Source organism: Rutilus rutilus (genome assembly GCF_951802725.1).
Source record: "Rutilus rutilus genome assembly, chromosome: 6".
NCBI lineage: Eukaryota > Metazoa > Chordata > Actinopteri > Cypriniformes > Leuciscidae > Rutilus > Rutilus rutilus.
In genome coordinates, this window is record NC_140214.1 from 13675962 (window position 1) to 13700627 (window position 24666).

At 38.1% G+C, this 24666-nt stretch overlaps 1 protein-coding gene across 3 annotated transcripts in view; it reads right to left on the reverse strand.

Annotated features, from left to right (window-relative positions):
* The window catches only part of cdh24b (cadherin 24, type 2b), a 148053-nt gene that overhangs the window by 69614 nt on the left and 53773 nt on the right, over positions 1-24666 (reverse strand). For all 3 annotated transcript variants that reach the window (XM_084410550.1, XM_084410549.1, XM_084410551.1), the window contains exon 2: positions 11972-13676. In XM_084410550.1, coding sequence (XP_084266676.1) covers positions 11972-13417 — 1446 coding nt within the window. In that variant the 5' untranslated portion in view covers positions 13418-13676. The remainder of the gene's footprint in view (positions 1-11971; positions 13677-24666) is intronic.

Genomic DNA, 24666 nt, shown 5'->3' on the forward strand with positions numbered 1-24666 from the left:
ACCATATCCTAAACAAGAGCAATACAACAAGTCATTTGTCTGTCCGAGCTGAATTCAAAACTGCTGTCCAATGTGACACAATCACTATGGGGCACCAAGTGTAACCTGACTAATTTCATGCAACGTATGAATTGCATCACACAAAATGCAGTATTTCATGATAAAATGCTGTTACACCATAATGTGTTTCATACACATAACGACAAAAGCCAGTTGCATTTTGTCAATGGAACCCTTTCGTTTAGTCTGCAAAAGGTGTTTTCTGTTATTCAAAAATGTTGATAAAAAATGTAATTCACTTATGTGTGCAAACGGAATGAACTTATGTAAATTCCATGCATGAAATGACTGGTTCAGAATTTTGTGTCTAAAAATGAATAGCGGATTTTACATTTGATGAAAAGCAACTGGCTTTTGTGTTTCTGTGCATGATTAAATGCAGTAAAGTGTAACTTCATTTTGTTTTGAGATATTGCATTTCGTGTCACATAATTCATTTGGTTCACAAAATTAGTCAGATTACACTTAGTGATCCAATAATAAGTCAGTCGGAAAACATTTGATGTTTAACAGTTACACTATCGTTCAAACATTTGTGGCTGGTACGATTTTTTATGTTTTTAAAAGAAGTCTCTTATATGCTCACCAAGGATGCATTTGCAGTCATTAGTCTTCAGTGTCACATGATACTTCAGAAATCATTCTAATATGCCAATTTGTTGGTCAAGAAACATTTCGAATTATTCTCAATGTTGAAAAAAGGTTGTGCTGATTACTTTTGAGGGAATTGTGATTTTTTTTATCACTATTCTGATGCACAGAAAATTCAAAAGAACAGCATTATATTTGTAATAGATATATTTAGTAAAATTATAATAGTCGTTACTGTCACTTTTGATAAATTTAATGCATTCATTTTGAATAAAAGTATTAATTTCAGTCCAAAAATAATAATAATAAAAAATTTTTTTTTAAATCTCACTGACCCCAAACTTTTAAATGGAATTTTGGACCAATGAGATTTCACAGTGGGTGGGGCTACAAAGCACAACCCTACAGAGATAGAAATAAAGCAATCATCAAAATGTCCTGTTGCTCACTGCAGTCATGACTAAAGGAAAAACTCTACAAAGACCTACATGCAAAAGATCACTTTTATCGCTTGTCAAGTTATTGCATCATGTTACGCAGGCTGTGTCTCTGTTGTGCGAGAGAATAACAGTCAAAATTACTCTGGAATCAGAAAATAGCAGAATGCCATGCGATAGCACCATTTGTTAGAGAAATTAAAATAAGTTCACATTTACATGTGATGAAAGTGTGGGTAAAGGAAGAAAAAAGCACAAAAAAACGCTTGTGTGTGGCATTATCTTGATTTGAAAGATACACGGGGAGAGGCAGTGAATAGAATAAAGAGAGAGGAGAGAAGAGAATGGCTTAGACATGTTCTCTTTGAATTTCACTTATAAAAGACTCTCTAGATCCTCCCCCTTCCCCCTCTCCTCTACTTCTCCCACTCTCAGAACAGAAACACGTTTGAATTTCTTCTCCACAGGGGTTTATAATAAAATGGTATTTAACCACGCTCTCATTCGTTCTTTCTTAGCCCTCCTTCTCTCTTGCATCCTACTCTCTCCTTGTTTGCTGTGCTTTATCACTGTGCCTTTTTTCTGAAAAATAAATAATTTTGCAAGAATCCCTCTCACTGGATTCCAAGGTCATGAGCTTGCATATACAGTGGGGTCAAAAGTCAGAAGATACACTGAAAATCAGGGGTTTAAAATCTAATTTAAAGGAAAAGTAAAAAATAAATATTCTATCATGTACCCTGTCTCACCTTCATGCCATTCCAAACCTGAATTACTTTCTCTTATTTGCAGAACACAAAGAAGATATTATGAAAAATATTCTTTTGTTGAACAGTTTTTGTTCACATATATATATATATTTTTTTTCAATTTAGAATACTGATCCAAATAAATAGTACTTCCTTCTGAAGGATTTGGTTATACTTGAGTCATATATGCCCGGTTTCACAGACAAGGCTTAAGCCTAGTCCCAGACTAAAATGCATGTTTGAGCTAAAAAAGTAACTTGTACAGACATATCTTAAAATATGTCAGTGCCATTTTTTCATCTCAAGATGCACACCAGTAATGTTTTTTCTTCTTCTAAGGCATGTTTATAAAGCTACTTAAATGTCCTAATTTAACTAAGGCCAAGCCCTGGCTTAATCTAAGCCTTGTCTGTGAAACCAGGCCTAATAGTGGGTTACCATGATCTTCACTTTAGAATTAATTATACATTATGCCTTATTCATGTTAATTATGAATCTGTATAGTGATCCTCTGGGAGGTATGAAAAAAATCAAAATCATTGATTAGCTATAATGAACTACCACTTTTGACTAAGCACTATTTACTAATTTGTTGTACTTGTTAAAGTAATAGTTCACCCCAAAATGAACATTTCGCTTACTCACCCTCATGTTGTTCCAAACCTGTATGAGTTTCTTTCTTCTGTTGAACACAAAAGAAGATATTTTAAAGAATGTTTGTAACCAGACAGTTGACGGTAGCACACTAAATACACTCCATACACTCTAAAAAATACTGGGTTGTTTAAACACAAAATTGGGGGTCGAATATGGACAAACCCAAACATGTGGTTAAAAATGTAATTTATGAATTTAACCCAATGGCTGGGTTTGTCTAGCCTGACTACGTCAGACTTCCTACTTCCGCTCAATTTCATTTCGCTTCTGTATTCAGTCTGAGAAAGCATATAGCTTTCTGTTTTCTCCGGCCTGAAAACAGCCGGGCCAATCAACGAACAGAGGGCGGGCTGAGAGCCGTGACGTAGACACTGATTGGACCGTGGATGCGTAGATTTACTTCACATAATCTGCAAAAGTCGTTCACAGCCATGTTCACTCCGGTATTCCGCTCGATGGTTTTGTTGTCGCATCATACATGTGTTTACAGTGGAAGTTAGATGCGGCTGAGCATGCGCATAACACGCCATAACCAAACGTTATGTGATTGGCTTACGGGAACCAATGATTTTAAACTTCAGACAAGCGCCCCCCGCGAGAAAGAAAACGCTTTTCAATTATGATATGCCAGACTCTGTCTACGAAGCAAAGCGAAGTAGCAGAGTTTGGTATTACCAGGCTAGGGTTTGTCCATAGTTGACCCAAATTTGGGTTGAAACAACCCAGCATTTTTTAGAATAGGAAAAAATAATAATACTACGGAAGTCAACGGGTGCCGCCATTGGTTACAACATTCTTTATATATTCTTTATACATTATTTTATATACTAGAGTGTTAATATTGCGTTACTCATTTGTTCCTGTGTAGTTATTCATCAATGATGGAATAGTATTCTAAAATGTTACCTACATTTGTGACACTGACCATGTTCGACTCATTTGTACAGACAATCAGAAGTTTTTGGTTCCATTGAAATGATGTTTTATTAACAAGGTTCGGGAGGAGCACGTTCAGATAATTAACACAAGTGGAGAGCACTCAGCAATCAATGGTAGGAGGTGTATATATACTCAGCAGTCTCACCTCATTCCATTGACAGTTTTGGAGCATCCCTCCACCACCCCTTCTCCACGCTTCTAGTCCTAACCATTTACATACGGGGGGAGTACTCTAGGTTCGGGCCGAACTCCGAGCTCGGAGCCCTCCCTCCGGACAGCACGCCAAATACGCATTAAGCCTTACCCCCTCAAATTATATGTAAGTGTGAACTCGTGAAGTCCAAGACGCTCTTTGAGTTGTTCTTAAATCACACTGGAGAACATGATCATCAGGTTTGACGAACGTGTGCCGTTAGTGCAGCTCGAATGCTGCTGTCATTAAAACAAAAGAGTCGACAAAACCAAATACTGAGAGTCTGAGACATTCTGAAAATGCAACTTTTCACTATTATTATGCTGATAATTTTCACTAATGATCTCAGACTTTTGGACCCCACTGTTTGTGTTTTCCGCGTTGACCCTCTCTTCCCCTCTTGCGAGCATTTCCAGCTCATTTGCTCCGCGGCATTAACATTCCGACATTTTCTCATTCCTAGCCCATCTCTCTGTCCATCCGTCATCTCCGCCGCCCACCCCATCGCTCACCTCGGCATCTCAGCATCATTCCCGCATCTTCCTTTATCATTTACCTGTGTGCTCCTCTTTCTCTCTCTAATTGCTCTCTCTCTCTCCTGCTGAGCTCCAGCCTGGAGGCTAAATAATTTTCACTGCAAGAGACAGAGTGAAAGAAAACACAAAGCCGTTCCGAAAGAGACATTGCGCAATTATTACTGATGATCTCTCTCGCAGCGTGTGTGTGCTGTAACTGTTGCCCCTGCATGCTCTCTTTACTGTCGCTCACCCTCTGTGTCTTATTCTCACTTTATTCTCATTTTCACTCCCCCCCCCCCCCCCCCCCCCCCCCCCCCCCCCCCCCCCCCCCCACTTGCTTTGTAGTGATATTTAATTCTATTTGGATGTGCAGTGTTTTAGAACAGCTTGTTGGCCATGCTTTTAGGAATAATAAGAGGCAAGCCGTGTATGTGTGTGGTTGTGTGTGTGTGGCCAGATCACGCACGCTACGCCATTTTGGCCCCCCAAGAGACCTACCCCATTAAAATGCCAGTGACAGCCACCATCTACCCCTGCCAACACCTAACATATTCAAAATGCTCCCCGAGTGCTCAAGAAATGAGAAATATAATAACCCAGTGTGCCAGAGCTGCAAACGCATACACAGCACGAAATTTGCACATGCTCCAAGGTTACTCAATTTCACCAGCTTGGAGCTCCACGGTGGCATCCTAACATCATCTTTTTCATCCCGAAAATGCGCTTTGTGCCACAAACGTGCTCCTGTTGAATTCGGTTATAGGTTTTATCGACAGATTGTCTCAGATCTTGGTGTGTTTTGTGCAAAGCAGCGCAGGTGGATTCGCAGAGAATCTGCGAGAATCCCTCATGACAGTCGGGGGCCCTGGAGCTTGCGGAAAGTGTGCAGGGGTTCAGGCAGCTGGTTGATGATGCAGTGTGTTGTTCCTCCAAGCAACAGCTTGAAAGGAGGGCGTAATACATTACAGGTTGCCTTTAGGACCCACCAGCACCGGAGCATACGGTAAGAACACAAGGGCATCAACACGCTCTATCACACACACAAACACGCTTAACATTAATTCATGACAAACAGGTTGCTTCAGTCCAGGGATGGACTGGGACTCAAAGGCCGACACCGGACCATCACAACCCACTGCGGATAATTTCCCACTTCACAAGTGAAGCCTATTTTTCACTTCAGCGGAAAAACTAAATTGGCAATTGTGCAATAAATTTTGAAAAGAAAAAAAAACACCGAATTGTGAGATATAAAGCCAGATTGCCAGAAGTCAGATTTTGAGATATAATTTCACACCTGCGCGAAATAACAACAGCGTTTTTAGATATTAAGTCACAATGTGAGAAGTCATAATATAAGATATAAATTCACAGCTGTGAGATATAACGGCACATTTTCAGATATAATCTCATATTGCGAGATATAAAGCCACATTGTGATAATTCATATTATTTCAGATATTAATTCACATTATGCGATATAAAGTCACATTGAGAGAAGTCATAATATAAGATATAAATTCTCAACTGTGAGCTATAACGGCACATTTTCAAACATTGTCATAGTACGTGATATAAAAAAATTATTGTGACATAAAACTTCCCAATCTTGGGAAATAAACTCACATAGTTAGATGTACTGTAAAGCCACTTTGTGGTTAGTCATAATATGATATATTAATTCATAACTGTGAGATATAATGGCACATTTTCAGATATAAAGTCACATTTTAAACTATAAAGCCACATTGCGATAAGTCATATTATGAGATATAAATTCACGACCGTGATATACTGACACATTTTCAGTTTAGAGAGTTTTCAGTTTCACCATTTTGAGAAATAAAGTTGCAATCGTGAGAAGATACAAAGTCACAAAGGTCATATTGTGGTATATAAAAAGTCAGTTGTGAGACATAAAGTCACATTTATATGACTTTACATTGTTTACACTGTGTGATATAAAGTAATCTTGTGAGAAATACAATTAATTTCGAGAAATAAAGTCAGAATTACCTTTTTTTATGCATTTCTTTAGTGGTGGAACCAAGATTCCAAAATCACATGCATATACTGTAACACAAACTTCCAAACTACCTTTCCAGAGATTTAATGTGAACATTTGAACCCCATTTCATTGTACTGTATTTAATGTCTTATATAGCCTTTAACGTTGCAAAGGCAGCACAAAAAAAATATACAATAAATTAAATATCATTGATACTATTGGGTGATCCGATTTTCAATAGACAGGAGACTTTGACAGATTAAGAAGTCTCATATTTGGACAGAATTTTTCAATAAACTAGCAAAGGGTCTGTTTGATTGCTGTCATTATGTGCTTTTACTGACTTTATTCAGCTGACCTGTGCTGCATGGTGCTATTAATATAACACCATACCCCCACCCACCACGTTTGGCTTCTAGCAGGTGAGGAGACTCATGGGTAGACAAATAGTAGCAGAAAAGCGATGGGGCAGCCAGCGGCAGGAAAAGAGTACAACACCCTGCGGTCAGTCAATGAATGATGCCTGGTGGTAACATCACAGTCTGCTACAAGGTCACTTTCAAAAACCTCAACACTTCTGATGAAACAAATCAGGATCCATGTAATTCCTCAAAAACAAGGATCTTTTGAATGCATGAAACAGAAGTAGTGGATAACCCCAGTCTAAACTAAGATCTACACTCAGTGAGACCCGAATCTGAAATATCAAAGATACTGTTGGAGCAAAAGGTTTCAAAAGCCACCCGACTGGAGATAGCAGAGCTGCCATGAAATTACAGAAATCAAGTGTTTGTGAGTGTTTTTTAATGGATTTCATAAAGCATTTGCAACACATTTTATGGTGTTTTGATGCACTTGCCATGAGGGGATTTTGAAATTCGAAATGAAGAAACTGAAAGATCAAAGCTCAAAATGCTGTTTAGAGATTCTCCTGGACAGAGAGTTATTAGTGCTCTGAGGAGATTTCTGAAGACCTAAGTGGATATGTTATTATTCAACAAACAATTATTTAGGACTAATGGCTGCTACCTCTCATTTTTAGCTCTCTGTTAGTCTCATTAGTTCATTCAGCTGGATGAATTACTGTACATAAAAACATTACAGCTGCTTGTGTAGTTCATTTACACTTAAGTAAACTTACACTAAAACTAACTCTTCCCAGACCTCCTCACTTTTCAGTAATTTCAGTTCTATCAGAGCTTGAAGTGGGGAAAATCAGATTTATATATGCTTTAAAATTGGTATTGCCACCTAGACCGACATCTAACTACCTATTTCTCTACCTACCTATCTATCCCATTCAGAATTTAAATGAAAAAGTATTTTTAAATCCATTTTAACGAAAGATGGACGGACAGACGGAATTACGGATGGACGGACAGACTGATAGAAACCAGATAAATAGATGCCAAACAAGTTGCTGACAAAACAACTGTGGAATTTTGAATCTGATTTGTAAACCACCACATTTCGAATCAAAGCTAATCAAACTAAATTCAGAGGAGGGTAAAGGGCTGAGACATAATCAACTTCCACAAACACAAAACCCCACAGAGGAATTATGGTGTTTGCAAACACTTCAAGTACCAAATCTCAATCATTCCACTTTGTACATCCTTTGCACCTTCGTGCATTGTACATGTATTTTGTACATCCAAATTATGCCTGTTAGGAACAGCCTAGGGAGACCCACGGCTTTATGAGACCACTGTTCTGATAGGTTCATAGTGCAAATTTATTTTCCCAATGCATCACACCCTGCCACTGCTTTTGAATGCAAAAGATGTGCTAATTTATGTCCATACATTAAGATCAAGAAGGAAATGCATTCATTACGGAGTTACAGAGGAGCATATATTGTTATCATAAAGCCCCTGCATATGCTCACTGGCAATGAGTCCTCTGACATAAACATATGGATGCTTGTTATGCCAACCCCCCAATTTGATTATCATTTAACGCAACCATAATTGCGTATAATTGATGTTACCTACCATAAAATATGTTAAAATGCATAATGGGCCAGTGCTATATTTATAGACGCCGTAATGAGTATATGAACCCGCGCTCCAAATGCTGAATCTGTGCTTAGTATCACACTGTAGATTGAGTACGCAGCGGCACTTGGCACGTCTGCCGCGGGGCTACATAGTTCACTTCAGCCCTTTATTAAATCATAATCATCTCAGTTATAAGGCGCAGCAAAACACGTCCCCGTTGATTCGACAGGCAGCGGTGCAGGCGGCTCCGCATAGGGCCGAAGCAGCAAGATTAAACATCCGTAAGAGCATTAGGACACATAAGAGCATTAGGTGTGTACGTACACACACAACACATGCTCAGGCTCTGAACGGGTTCAGCCGCAGTGTTAGGTACCGTGAAGGATGCTCAGAGAGCAGGGAACTATCAGTGACAGCATTGCCACCTGTTAAGCACACCATATTGGCTCTAATGACATACAGGACTGTCCATCTGTAGTAATGGTCAACAGCACCTAAGGCATTTTCAGTCTCATAATTCCCCATTCCTTCTTCCCGCTGCTTTCTTTCGCTCTCTCTTATTCTTTCTGCTGTCCACGAGGCCCTAATGAAGATCAATGCTTGTCTTCTTACCCACTCTAAACAGTGATCAAATGTGTCTAAAACTATTGGGTGGATGTGTCTGGCTCTGAAGCTGGGTTTTAACAGCACCGGGGGTTCCATTAAATGCTGCAGGAGATATCACACAGACAGGAAGACGTCCCAGAAGAGAATGCAAGAGGGTTTTTTTTATATCCCACAGTGCCGTCTGACTGCCTCAGGCAGACACGCAGAATCATCATCATTCATTTACTCAATGTATTACCCCACCGCCTACCCCAGCCACTCAAACTGCAGCTCAGGGAGAAAGGAAGAGGAAAAAGAGGAAAAAGACGAAAGAGAGAAATGAGAGAGAGAGAGAGAGAGAGAGAGAGAGAGAGAGAGAGAGAGAGAGAGAGAGAGAGAGAGTCAGATATACAGTGCCAGTCAAAGTTTTGGACACATCTGATTGAATGCATGTTTCTCATCATCATAAAGATCTTTTCATCTGAAGGCTTGGAATTAAATACTTGGGAGGCAAAAATAAGTTGCACTACAAAAATCTTGGTAACACTTTACAATAAAGTTCATTAGTTAACATTAGTTAATGTATTAACTAACATGAACTTACCATGAGCAATACATTTGTTACTGTATTTGTTAATCTTTGTTAATGTTAGTTGATAAAATAAGCTATTCATTGTTTGTTCATGTTAGTTCACAGTGCATTAACTAATGTTATAACAACATTTTTTATAAAGTATTAGTAAATGTTGAAATTAACATGAACCAAGATGAATAAATGCTGTATAAGTGCAGTTCATTATTAGTTCATGCTAACTAATGTAGTATAATGTTAACTAATGAACCTTATTGTAAAGTGTTACCAAAATCTTTTTCTCTCTCTCTTTTTTTTTCCGTTTTCAAAACCTAAAAGCTAAAATCCAAATTATGAAACCTAATAAAGATAAAAGATCTTTATATTATTCTTCAAAGAATAAAAAAATTAAGCTTAATTGCCTGAATTTATAATCTAAAACAAAAAAGCAAATGTACCTAGGAAGATGTTTAAATATTTTCACTGGATAACAGGACAATTTAGCAGTTTCTGTATTAATTCCTACTGTATATGAAATATAAATACATTTTGAAATTCTTTGACACTGCATAATTCATAATTTTTTATTATGTAATCATTTTGATACTTTAATATTTATTCTAAAGATCGTGATTAAAGGATTAGTTCACTTTCAAAAAAAATTATTGCTGATAATTGTCATCCAAGATATCCATGTCTTTCCTTCTTCAGTTGAAAAGAAATTAAGGTTTTTGCATTCCATTTTTCTACACAGAATGGACTTCAATTGCAACCAACTATACCAATTTTCAAAGAAGGTTCAAATGTCCGTCTCAATGCAGCTTCAAAGTCTCTACACGATCCCAGTCGAGAAATAAGGGTCTTATCTAGCGAAACGATCGGTCATTTTCAAAAAAAAAATATATACTTTTTAACCACAAATGCTCGTCGTGTACCATCTCTGAGATGTGCCACGCATCACGTCATCACGTTGGAAAGGTCATGTGTCACGTCATCTATCCAAGTTATTTGTCTGTGTACTCCGGTTCAAAAAGGTAGGGAAGGGCTAAAAATTTCATCTCATTTTCTCCTCCAACTTCAAAATCGTCCGACATCTTTGTTTTAATTTATTATTATTATTATTTGTATTTTTTCGTGTCCTTTCCAATGTGATGACGTAATACGTGGCGCATCTAAGAGATGGTACAAGACGGGCATTTGTGGTTAAAAAGTATGTACTTTTTTTTTCTTTTTTTTTTATGACTGATCAATTCGCTAGATTAGACCCTTATTTCTCGACTGGGATCGTGTAGAGACTTTGAAGCTGCATTGAGACGGACATTTGAACCTTCTTTGAACATTGGAATAGTTGGTTGCCATTGAAGTCCATTTTGTGTAGAAAAATCTTGGAATGTTTTCCTCAAAAACCTTAATTTCTTTTCGACTGAAGAAAGAAAGACATGGATATCTTGGATGACATCAGTGTGAGTGAATTATCAGCAAATTAATTTTTTAAAGTGAACTAATCCTTTAAGAATGTATGTCTAAGGTATGTCTAAAATTTGACAAGTCATGCACACAGTTCACCACTTTGACCCCCAAACTGGGTCAGTAACGTAAACTTTTCATGCTCCACCACCAGGCTTTTGATATTCTGATGAGAAGAGCAATTGTTCATCACAACACATACTGTAGCTTTAGCAGAGCAGAATCAGCGGCTGATTAAGAGGCTGATTGAAACATGATTCTGTGACCCGCAGAGTTCGGCTTCCTCAATCCTCAGGATTCAAACAGACAAAGATAGCAAGAAAAAAAGACCGGGATAATGTGTCTAATGCTATTTAGATCATTGGTGTGATAAACGTTCAGACATGATGTTCTGTGGGAGACGTCTTTCAGTCTCAGTGTGTGAGCTTTTTTTTCTCCAGTTCGCTGTGTTGAGGGTCATACTGGTTAGTGATCTTTGATTTATTTGATTTGATCAGCTCATTATTTAATTAGGATAAGTGGTTATTTAGATATATTCAAAATAATGTCTATTAAAAGTTGATAGCAATAATTTACAGAAGAATGTTTTGTTCATAAAATGATTGTCAATGGGGACCAAAACAACACTGGACCTCAGTCTTTCGTTGTATGGGGGTGTTTCACAAAATAAATAAAGTCAAACACTATCAAACACTCAAAATTTGGGGGTCAGCTAAAATGTTTTTAAATAAATTAATATTTTTTCAGCAAAGATGCATTAAATTGATCAAAAGTGCCAGTTAAGACATGTATAATGTTACAAAAGATTTCAATTTCAAATAACAGCTGCTGTTTTGAACTTTCTATTCACCAAAGACTCCTGATAATAAATGTTTCTTGAGCAACAGATCAGCATATAAGAACGATATCTGAATGATCAAGTAACACTAAAGACTGGAGCAATGGCTGCTGAAAATTTAGCTTTGCCATCACAGGAATGAATTACATTTTATTTATGTTGTATTATTTCACAATATTACGTTTTTTACAGTATTTTTGATCAAATAAAGAGACTATTAAGAAAAAATAAGAAAATTCTTACTGACCCCAAACTTTTGCTACATGCCTATATTGATGTGGCAGTGAGTAAGTTCAATTTTAAGAATTAACATTTTTGACTAAACCATCCCTTTAATAGAATCATAATGGGTTCTTACCCTTCCAATGAGAACTGGTTCTGGACCAGCATACTCCTCAATGACAAAGAACTGGTTCCAAATCCAGCTTCGTCGCCTTCTAGATCGAGCGATTTCCCCTTTTTGTTGATTCCGCCCCTCATCTTCATCCTCATCCATTTCTTGGAAAACAAGGCCCTGTCCACCTCTGCCAAGGTGAGAGTCCACAGTCATCTCTCCGCTCTCCTCCACTTCCTTCCTTCCCCATTCTGGATCTGGTGGGAGTTTTAGGATGTGACTGCTGTCAATGGGTTCTGAAATTTTAATCAATGGATTCTGAGTGACACTTAATGGCATAAGAGTGCTCTGATCCGATTCCTCTTCAACATCAAGACTCCTCTCAGTCAATGAGCTGAAAATGTCAGGCCGAAGTCCTGAGTCGATCTGAGACGGAGTGTGTGATATGCCCATATTTCTCTGACCAGCGAAGGGATTCGTCTCGGTGCTGGGCATGATCTCACTTTGGGGAGTTGATGCTATGTGAGTCGTGAAGTGTTTGTACTTCCATGAAGCAGTGACTGGAACACCTCTCACCTCCGTTTTTCTGTCCTCCTCTCCTAGATCCATATTGAATCCACTAAATTGTTTAAAGAGAGTGTGAACAGTTTGATCCGAATTTAGACTGGCATTTGTAAAAGTGCTTGAATGTAGCTCCGCGGTCTGGTTATCCACGTTATAAAGTTCAGGAGCGCCTGTCCTGTCTTGTTTTTTCATCTGACTGTGATCCATGTTGATCAGATCCCTTTTCCTGCTGTGACTCATTTTGCCTAGAATATTTAGACCTGGAACACTCTGAAGCTGTGAATTCACAATCCGTACAAGATTTTCTTTAGATATTAGTTTTAATAAGCTTCCAGTGAGATTCAATTTTCGAGGTGAATCTGGAGTGACTATCTTTGTACCAGCTGTAGTGTGAATGGCAAAATTTGAACTCAATCTGGATCTTGAAGGGATTTTGAATCTTGTTCTATTGAAGTGCATGCCAGAGGTTGTCCTGTGGTGCTTTGGGATCCATTTCTCAACTCTTCCACCTTTCCTTGTGTTATTTCTGCTCCTTTTTAACTCTAAAATGTCTCTAGAGTCATCAATTGGTGCTTGTACCTTAAAATCCGCTTGACCTGAGTCTTCATTTATTTGTACAGGTGGTTTGGCATTGAACCCAAAGTTTTCCTTGGTGAAGACGGGAGAAGCTCCATGGCTCTGGTGAGCTGTAATCTGCTCTTCAATTTCCTCAGGAGCAATCAGTTCTTTGAGTCTTGTCATTGTATTTCCATTCCTCTCCAAGCTTGCATCCCATTGGTCAGTTGCTCCATTTCCTGTATGCTGGGTCTGAATTGAGCTCACCCCTCTTCTCCGAACAATCTTACTGACACAGGCTCCTCCTACAAAACAGAGGGACACCAATAGGAGCAGCCTTCTGTCAATCATGTTGTCTTATTATGATGTATTAATTTAAACAACAACTGATGAAAAGACGTGTTCGCTTTCCAGTTGTCTTCATTCTTTCGTCTTTCTCTTCTCACTCTCCTTCACTTATTCCTCCATTACACCACCTTCATCCAGTTCTGGAGAGTGTACGTCAGTCACTGTTGTGTTCACTTTATGTATCTCCCTCTATCTAGCAGAGCTTCTGTGTTTTGGTGCCGGTGAAACGTTTTACTCAGTTTCCCACAGAGGGTTGGATGCCCTGAGAGAAAAGATAAAGATAATTAAGTTAAAACTTTAATCATTGCGGTATGTTAATTAAAAGTGGAACGACATGGCAAAGTAGCAGAACACACAGCCAGGCTGATCCATTTACGTATGAGTAATCGCAAGACAGTAACGTCGGCATCATCATTACAATTCAATATGAGCCAAGGTGGCTGATATTTTCTTGTACTGCCAGATGTCTAAGGCATCATCAGAAGACTTATAGGAAAATTGTGTTATGGCATTTCATTTGCGCTTATCGGAGACAGGTCTGGTCGGAAGCGCACAGTGGTGCTCCGGATCTTATATCTGAGTCTACTGTGTAATAAAAGCAAAACTACACAAACAAAAAGCAGACATACACGTACATAAATCATTGATGCTCTTATTGGCTTTTATATATGTTCAATCCCTTTCACATCAGAGGTGCTTTGATATATCTTCGGTCAAATTATAAGATGTCTTAAAATGATTTAGAATAAGACTAAACAAGCTTGAAAATAAGCTCAAACAGACAGACCAGGGATCTCATGGTCTTTGAAAACTTGGATGTATGAAGGAATTTTAAAAGTGTGATTTTAAGACCTGGAAAAGTCATGGAAATGAATAAAACCTTATAAATGATAATAGGACAGTGGCATTAACACCAGTGATCATGTAGCGCCTGGAAAGACTGGTCCTCAATTACATCAAGACTGCTCTGCCACCCACTTACGGTTATCGCCAGTACAGTTATATTGCGACACCCCTAGTGTGTACAGTACCATGCAATGACAATAAAAGGAATCTTAATCTTATTAATCTTAAAGTTATGGAAAATGTTCCAATGGACACATTTGTCTAGTTATGTCAAAGCTCTTTGGGGATAGAAATTGCTATTTGTGAGTAAAACCATGTAATCACAAATGACTAGAAAAGTCATAAAAAGTGTAGTAAAAAGTGTAAACCCTGAATATTATTCAGTTATTGAAACTTCTAGAATTTGATTATTTTATCTTAATATACTGCCACTCCCACTTTCTTTAAATAAAAAAGGTTTAAAATTAGCATTTTTTGTTACAGTAAGGCCTGGTTTTACAAACAGGGCTTAGATTAAGCCAGGATTTGGCCTTAGTTCAAGATATTTAAATAGCTTCTTGTGGCGAGCAGGACGAGGCAGAGGGCCGTGAAAGAACGGCGTGATTAATAATGAGTGACACCTGTGCGACGCACCGGTCTCGTATCTCTCACGGAGGAACGGAAGCATAAAAGGAGGCGCGATGACAGTGAAGGACGAGAGAGGACAGGCCTGGACTTTACGTTGTTTAGTTTATGTTTTATTATGTGTGTGCGCAGCAGTCGGCCGTGAGGGGCTGCCGTCTTAACTTTCTTTTTGTATTTGTTTATTAATTAAAGTCGTTAAATGTTCGCTGGTTCCTGCCTCCTTGACTTCAAATATTGTCTTTGACAATCAGGGGCCTTGGAGTTGAAAAGGTTGAGAACCAGATAGTTATTTTATATCATTTTTGGGTGACCTATGTGCATTTTAATGCAATCAACTGAAGGGATTTTTAAAATTCAGCACCTCATTTTGAGCCTTCCCTTATTGTTCAAGACCTTCCAATTCAAGTGTTTGTTTGTTTTTTGAGCAAACAAGACAAATACCCATTAAAATTGGTTTTGATAAAAATCTATTCAAGCATGTCCTTACTGAGGTCATCCATTTTCCTTCAGAGAATGCAGCTTAACTTCAAAAAAAAAAATAAAAAAAAAATAACACCAAACATTTGAGTATATTTTTGGTGAAATGAATGACAGTCTTCTCAAGCATTCAAGCATGCAGTCGGTGATGCATCATTTCACAGGTTGATTTTTGCAATTACCTGGAAACGAAGCGGTTTCTACCACAATACATTAGGAACTGTGCAATTTTACAGTTTAAGTTTGATGTTGAATGAGGCTGTCTGATTTGTATAGACATGAACAATGAGGCACTGCAGTGTGAGTTGTGTTTATGAAGAGTAATGAACAGTAAGTTGAATGATGGTAATGGTAAAACTGCATAACATTGCATGGTGGGTTGTGTATGTGCAAAGAGTATGTGCTATCCCTGCAGGATATATAATTGCAAAACAAAGAACTGTGGACTATAACTGCAGAACTACTTTCACCCAAGAACAGTGTGTTGTGATTACAGTCCTGGAAAGTGCATTCAGCCCAAAAATGGTGATTTCAGCCATTCTTATAGCCCAAAAAAAAGCAGAGAGTGAGCAAACAGACAGTATTACAGATTTACCTGTGGAGGAATGCACTAGGGCTTCTAAACTACACTTAACCCTGGGTTAATGTCTTTTTAAACACCAGGTAAAGGCCAGTTTTAACCCTGGGTTAATCAACATTTCACTTGTGATTTTTAAAAGGGATTTAGCACAGATTTTGCAAGTATAACCCCAAAATATTGCACTAAATGCATACAATGTAATGCTAGAATGCCATGGGGAGTTGTTTAGCAACAGACAACCATTCATAACCAGCCTCAGTACTTGCCTCTTTAAATATGCATGTGCTTCATACAGTTGCAGAAAATATCCATGCCCCCATATCTAAGGGAAACAGTTACGACAAATGTGTTCAAGTCGGCATAAAATAAAAATCCACCCAATCTATTTTTTAAATGCATGTTATTGCTCTCATTGGGAATGATTCATTCATGCATTCGTTTAATTTTCTTCTTGACCTCATAATTTTTAATCAAAATGTCATAACTTGATCTTTTGTACTATACAATTCAGAAGAAAAGTTCTGTCGCTCCTTCTGTTTTATCACAACTTTAACTGGATAGATAAAGACACACTATTATTTTGAGGAATGTTTCAGAAGACACAAGACAACCAGAGCAGAGACACGATGACATTCCTAAAAATAGACAAGCGGTTATTAATACAGGTCATGTCCTGCCAATCAATGTTAATGACCTCATGCATATGCAAATAAGAACTTTAACCCAGCATTAACAAACGCACAGTGTGAAATCTATGAATTAATAACCATGAATAAAGTATGCACTGTTGCCAAGTCCACGTTTTTTCCATGGAATTGGGCTACTTTTACACTATTGCCGTGGGTTGTTATTGTAGTCCGTGGGTTGAAGCGACACCCCACCCTCGAAACACCATTATGCTAGTTTTGGCTGAGATTAGGCTAGTTTTGATTAGCAATTGGGCTGGTTTTGTTGTGCAGACCTGGCAACCCTGAACAGTGTGAAACATGAATAAAATAACCAAGGATTACATTAACCAAGTGTAAGAAGCCCAGCTGTGATTCACATAATTGCGGAGTAATGCGTTGAATGTTATGCATGTCCACTGTAAATGCTATGACATGCAAGTAAAGTAGCGGCGCTCTTGGTCTTGTCAACATGCCCACTGAAGTATAACAGAGTCCTGCGTATCCTCACAGGATCCCCAAAATTCCTGGTTCCCGCTCCCTCCTGATTATTCACACAAGCCTTCATTCCTTAACAAATATTCCTCCCATCTCCTAAAAGCTTTTCTATTCATGTTATATTTTCTCTTTCGTCACCTCCTCCCACTCACCACCTGTCTCTCTCTGCCTCTCTCTTTCCATTTATCGGCATTGTTTTAATATGTTATCCTCTGCTTCTCTCTCCTTTTCTTCGGCTACCTCCACGTCAATCATGATTGTTCTTTAACCTCTCTCACCTTCTGCGCTTTGACTCGCTTCGATCAATCAGCCAATCTCCGCACTGACATTGGGATTGACGGCTGTCTGGCACCTGCACTGATTCCTAAACTAAATCAAACTGAAGCTGAGAGTCTTACCGGTGATTCTTATAGATTATACAAATGAAAACACGTTAACATGCTACAACGGGATCCAAGTCTGCCCAGCAGCAGATTTATACAATGAACAAACTAAACAGCTGTTTGCAGGGTACTGTATATGGCAGTTAAGGTTCATACAAAAATGGATTTGTTTTTGCTTGAACAACAGATGAATATGTGCCAAAAAAATCATTCATGCAGATAGAGTTGATAGGAAACTGCTGATAGATTGTTGTGCTCTGAATTTAACAAGCTTGAAAACAATGGTGAGGCAAAAATTGCAGAGGCAGTGAAACATTCTTGCCAGCAGTGACAGTTTCTTTAGATTAGATTCATTAGATAGGAACTTTTTTTCACACTGGCTGACTTATTATTGATGGCTAGATGGTCACAGCTTGGGCGCAGATTTGGATATGGACAGTAGAGACGACTTTCTAGGCAATAGACTGTAGAATATGCCTAAGAATATTTGAAGTGATGTTGGTAAATAATGTAAGTATTGAATGCAATAAAAGTCTGGTGTGTCATTTTTCATAAGACACAACAGCTGTTTCTTTATATATATATATTATTTTTTTTAGTTACAGTACAGATGTTACATTTTATGAAATCAAACTGCCTTTAAACATGGAATTAAATGCATTTATTTTGCACTGTATAAAATAAAGAACGAGAGCCAACCTGTAAAAGAACTGTGTATTATTTGAACATTTAAAGGTAGTAAACAAAACAAAACAAAAAAATAATAATTTATCCAGAGTTGTGTTTCACTAATTGTATATATTATCTCAAAGAATCAAAACAGTTTATTTGTGATCTTTAACCTAAACGTAATAACTTCCTCTAAAACAACTTTTCTTTGCCGCTGAAAAAAAGGGCAAAGTCATTATACGAATATGTAATAATCGCCAATCATTATTACATATTCGTGTCTAACACGGATGGATCTCTACCTGTCATGATAATATAAAACTCTGCTGATATCAGAGTAACAATAAAATAAAGCATATTTTGTTACCTTTTGGAGCTTGGAAGGGTTCAGTTTGAGCAGATGTTTTATACCATCATCTCTGTCCACGTCAGAGCTCATTTCCCAGTACATTCAGCATCTGGCACATATTCGCGATCTCAAATATATTCTCAAAACTATCAATTTCAAATATTTTCATCGCTGACAGCTCTTCACCAGATCCACCATAAAGTGACAGTGACACTAATATTTGATTGCGTTACTTGACAGTACTTGCTCTGCAGTAAATCACTGAGCCATTTCGAGATTCGCTGATGATGATACTTCCTATTCTTTTGTTTTCTGTCTGCAGTAACTATGAGTGAAACGTCACTTCATCATTGTGTGTCATATTTCCACCTTGTGGAATAAAGGTGAATTGCACTTATTCAGTCTTCAAAGATTCAATTATTGTTGTGCAGGAAAAATATACTTACACTGATACACACCTCGGGTCGTTAGCGACCCTATTACATTTTTACAAAAATGAATGGGAAAACAACTAGGCATTATTTTATAATTTATTATTGTTATTATTTTATATATTGTTTATAATGAATTGGTTGATGTCTAACTTAAAAAAAATTAATGAGGAGGGTAGAGAATGACGTCCTGGGTCACTAAAGACCCGGGGTATGCAAATAATGGGGGATTTATGCATATGTATCTACCTGTGCATTTGTACAGTTTGGCAAGTCAATGTTAAAAAACTTTTTTAAACTATATCATTAGGTAGGCCATATTCTAGTTAGCTCCAGACATCGAACAGATTACCTAATGTAATCATAGGTGGGGGAAAAAGTAGCAGTCTAGAAAGATCTACAAAGATCCAGGTTGCAAACACAAAGGTCGCTGGTTTATTTCAAGGAAGGTGCGTCCCACTGGACAGGTTCTGTGACAGCACTCTTGCTCTAGCACTGTTGTGCTCCTGAGTGAGACACTTAACCTCGCTCTGCCCCTGACTAAGGCTCTTAACAACACCAGCTTGTTTAAGTGCCTCTGCTCCAGGCAGCCTGTCCCTCCAATTACAGTGTTTCTTTAAATAAAATGTCTGAAAAATGACAAGTAACCATGCTGAATACATTTAAAATCGGTGTATCTTAATAACACAGTTTTCATGCTCCAATCCCCAAAATATGCACATAGAGTATCATAAGTAGCTCAAATTGTCTTTGCTTATTTCGCTCAGCCTATTTACTCACCCATCTACAGTATACAAATATACGTGCAAATCTGGACTTTGTGGAAAAAAAAGGCTCCCATTTGTGTTTCAAAATTCTGCCCTGAGTAAGCCTGAATAGTTCTCGTACAAGTAACACGTCTTACTTCAGCAGAAAAAAAGGTTATCCATTACAATATTTCTGGATATTTGTTTTTTCATTAGGTGTTTTGATGCTGCTCTGCCTACGCTCCACATATGGAGCCAAGTGACAAAAAAAGAGGAATTTCTTAAGGCTACAAAAAGCTACGAAGAGCCCTTTCTAGGGCAGAAATCAATAAAGCTGTTGCCAACTTGAAGAATGAAGAAGAATTAAGCAGTGAAGTAAGCAAACTCAGCAAACGAATACCTCTGCTAAATGTTAATCACTCTCATGCCCATGGGCAGAATTTTGTATGGAAAGTGGATGAGATGATGGCACCTGAATGGTCATGGAGACAGCTCATGAATATTAATACGATTATGCTAAAATAATTTAAAATAGAATATATGTTCAATTAAAAAAAATTTGACCAATTCAAGTGCTTAATTTAAACTTGTGATATATTTATATGAAAACCATAGAAACATTTTCGCTTTGAATACATGGGTTTGGGGTTCTGATTTGCCCTAAATTTAGTTTTTGTTTTAATAAACCATTTACAATATACTGTATATCTGACACATTAACATTTATTTTAGTGCTGTTCATTTAACCACCAGTGTAGTTAATTATTAAGAAAGTAGCATGAAAAAAAATGTATGCGATTCATCATGCCGCTTTGCCGCATGACCTGTATGTAAATTCCATAATAAAAATTTCCATTAAAGCCAATCAAGTTTTAAGTAGTATTTTTTTTTAATGTAATTGTGCAATACATAAGCATGTAGTTGTGTCTAAAAGGCAAAATTGCTACTATCCTTGCAACAACCATGCTTCCATTGTATTAAACATCCCTGTTGCAAGCTATTTCATAAAGTGGTGGGGACGTGAAATGATGCCATGCTTATTCCCGTTCAATAATTGCTCATGGGTCTTGCCCACACAAAGGGCGTAAAATGCAGGTGGTTGGATTTCGCTATTGTCATGGGCACCAGGGCAACATGCTGAGAGCGTAGAGTAAACCAGCGTATGGACACTGTCACATCTGCGGTGGCGGTGGGAGTGTACTCTTGCTCGACACGAACAGCATATGCAAGGGAGACAGACTGAGCATAATGTCCCCGTCACTATGTGGTCTCTGATGCTAAATCAATGCAGGGCAAAAGTGTATGGCTGAAGGTGTCGGGAACACTCGCTCTTCAGGCTGGAGTGTGTGTGAGTGTGAACAGCAGAACGTGACAGCATCCGATCACTTTGAGGCTTTACTTTCACTTCATGCGACATGCATCCATACGCCCCCTGGACTATCAGAGTATCTCACTGAACTGATTAATTGGGGCCATAAATAGTTTTAATAAATTTTTCTTTTCCCCAGGGCTTCGGAATCCCTTGGTTCGTTAGTATTGGAGGCAGATCTTTTTCATCGATCGCTGGAACCCGTGGTGCAGTGAAGGCTGTCACCAACTTAACGAGACTGAAAATTTTAATTACGATTCTCATCCGTACTCCTTGCTCGCTATTTATTTCTCACTCACACACATAACACCTACCCAAAAAAACACTGTTCTCAACCAGAAAGCCAGAAACACATTCAGTCAAACACTGTGCAACATATACGCTCCGTTCCAAAACATTATTTGGGCGTGTAAGAAATACGCACGCTCTCAAAATGAGGGCTGTTAAAAAAGCAGGCAAATTAAAGGGTTAGTTCACCCAAAAATGATGACAAAATTTCATTTATCCCTTTAATTACACTTACACAATTACACTTCTTTAAAAAAATGTAAGCAACATCACAGCAACATGTATCCTTCCCAAATCCCAGTATGCAATATGAGAAGTTCAGAAAAAACAAACCCAAGATGACGGACAAAAAAAAAAATAAAGAAATAGGGATACACTACGTTGCATGAATTCATTCTGATTGATGAATCCGAACATGGTGAGATTTCTTAAAATATGTCAATGCCATTGTTTTGTCTAAAGACGCACACATGCCGAAGGCATGTTTATAAAAGCTACTTAAACGTCCTTATTTCACATGTCTGTGAAACCGGGCCTGTACTTTGTATTACATTACCTTTGCATCAAATGACAAAAATCTAGTTAACGCTGCTGTGAGGGTGTTTCTACAGCAGCGGTGATGGTACAATTGACATCTTTCTCTCTTTTGACTGCTGTTATCAATCTCTCTCTATTTTTTTCCTCATTTTGAAAGTTTTTCTTTTGCTATTTGAGCAGAAAGCTCAACCCTAACCCTAATTTGAGCAAATGCGAACACAAAAATATATATTTAATGTAGTCTCTCTTTCACCGCTACAGAAGTTTATCCAACTATGACAACTTCCGCTTTGAAGAAACCCGGAAATGTGAAAAGGGTCCATGTATGTTTACAATGGAATTGCAGAGTGCTATTTGTATGATGTGCACAGTTGCAACCTACCTACATTAAAGCTCTCAAAATCAGTCACTTATGAAGTTGTATTTCAGTTAATATGTAGGCAGCAAGGCTGCTTATGGTGTTCTTGAAAATAACACTAACTCTTCATAATGCACAATCCGCAGTGGATTTCAGATCAAAAATACACAGCGCACTCTAACTCTAGGAAACATTATCCCACACATGGCAGGGGAAATAAATAAAGCTCGCTTTGTTTTGTTTGTGTTTTTTTTACCTCTCCTGCTGTAGTGCTCCAGGGAAGAACCTTCTGGACCAAAATGGGGAAAAAAAAGTAAAGAAAAAGCCTCTTTATTGCCACTGAAGAGAAAAAAACAGCTCCTCCTACAAATATAGTGTATGGTGGCTGCAGGTGCTCCCTGCTGCGAGACCTTCAGCGGCACAAAAGTACAAAAATGACTTTGAGAGAGTCGGTCTTTCCTCCCTCACAAAAGCTTGAGTGTGAAACAAGAGATCTGAGAGCAACGGGGGAAATCTGCCAAAGCGCTGAGGGATAATGCATGAGGCATTCTATTTGCAAAAGGAGGATGTATCTACATCTAAATGGATAAAATCCATCCTCCTCCATTTGTATTTTACCTGAGGTGAAATTGTCAAAGCACTGATCAGTATGCTGTGACTACGCCAGTCTGCGGGGGACCGGTGTTTTTTTAAAATGTCGGCTCTCTCGGGACACTCGAGAAACATGCTGGAAGGGGTGAAAAAAAAAAACATGATCGTCGACAGAAATGGACAGAGGGAGCATAATCTAGATGGTTTTCACGTTCCGATAAGTGCCAAGGATAAGTCCAATTCAGGGTGGTTCCCGTCTGGAGGATTAATATAAAAGGATCATTTTAACACAAAAGACAAAAAGGGGCTTAAAACCGCACAGGGCCTCGGCACGCTATGAGCGTTTCCGTCAGGGCGAGCGGAGGAGAGGAAATGAAAACTCAGCAATCGGCAGATGAAACGGGACAAGAGTGAGACAGATAAACAATCTCTGAGCCCTCTGTTACAAAACAGCCTATAAGAGACAATCAATCTGCCTCCCACACCACAAGCCAACTGGAGAAATCTCGCCATCCGTAATCTGATTATGGCTGATGGCGCTAAAAGTACAGTGGGAAAATGATAAACATGCCCTCACTTTGACCCCACTGTCATAAGCACCTCGTTAATAACATAATCAGTATTCACACACATTACTGAGCTTTTAATAATTCATACACAGCAACAAGAGATGCATTGGGGTTAGCAAACAGAGCAAGATATAAGATAAGAGACCTTTTGGTATTTGACGAGTTTGCAGTCTAAAATTAACCTTTTGTCAATGCCAGGTATTTTGCATTATTTTTATTATAAAAGTTTTGTCATGTAACAAACCCCAGCCCACGTCCATTAATCTCAAAACCCTCACAATGGCCCCCCTAAAAACCTCAATTAACCACTTTCTTATTAGCATAAAATAACAGATTCAAAGTTCATATCCGTTTAAATCTCAAAAGGTAAACAGTTATGAAAAAAGCTGAGCTTGCAGTTTTTAGCAATCATTTGTGTCATTGATTCGAAATGCTTGTGTCATTTACATTGAGATTTTCCAAATGTATTATGTTGCAGTTCCAGTAAACTGGCGAGTAACTGTTTTATTTACTGATCACAAAACAAGTTTCCATTCGCCTCTGTGTTTGTCTTACGGTTTAAAGATTCTAATAGAGTCGACCGAGATAAATTGCGAGGAGTTACGATTATATTTTTTATGCTGCATTATACACTGGACTTTCAAACTGTCTAGTTGCATCTTATAATGATAACTTCTGCTCAGTCAATGGTTTTAGCGACTCATGTATGCCAGTGTTTCACAGACAGAGAGTTGCCAGAAAGGATTTGCTGGTGAGCCAGAAAGTACAGAAACATTTGCTGAAATTACACCTGATGCCCATCAAGAGTCTTTCTTCTTCTTCTGCCTCAGTGGCTCTTGACATCAAAAAGCTATCTGATCCCTTCAGAACAGCGCCTGACATTTTACTGAATGGTCTGCAATCTTTGCCTCTATCCACTCAGCAAAAGCTCTATGTTTCCACTTTCCACTTTAGTTTGGATTCACTATCTGCTTACACAAAGTTAACAAAAAGGCAAATATGTCAAGATGATGTTAACTGATTACATTTTAACTGAATTATTTATATGATATGGTTAATCGAATACAGTGCAATTATTGGTATATTAATATTTGCTGAGAAACACCCACCCAATGAAGACAATTCAAAGACTTTATCTACATTACTGCGGTAGATGAATCCATTGAATAGACAACCTGATATCATGAGAAAATTTAAGTATTTTACGAGGTGGCAATTTCATATTCCTTTCTTAGATGTAATTCATACTGAAACATGCCATTTTTTTTAGAA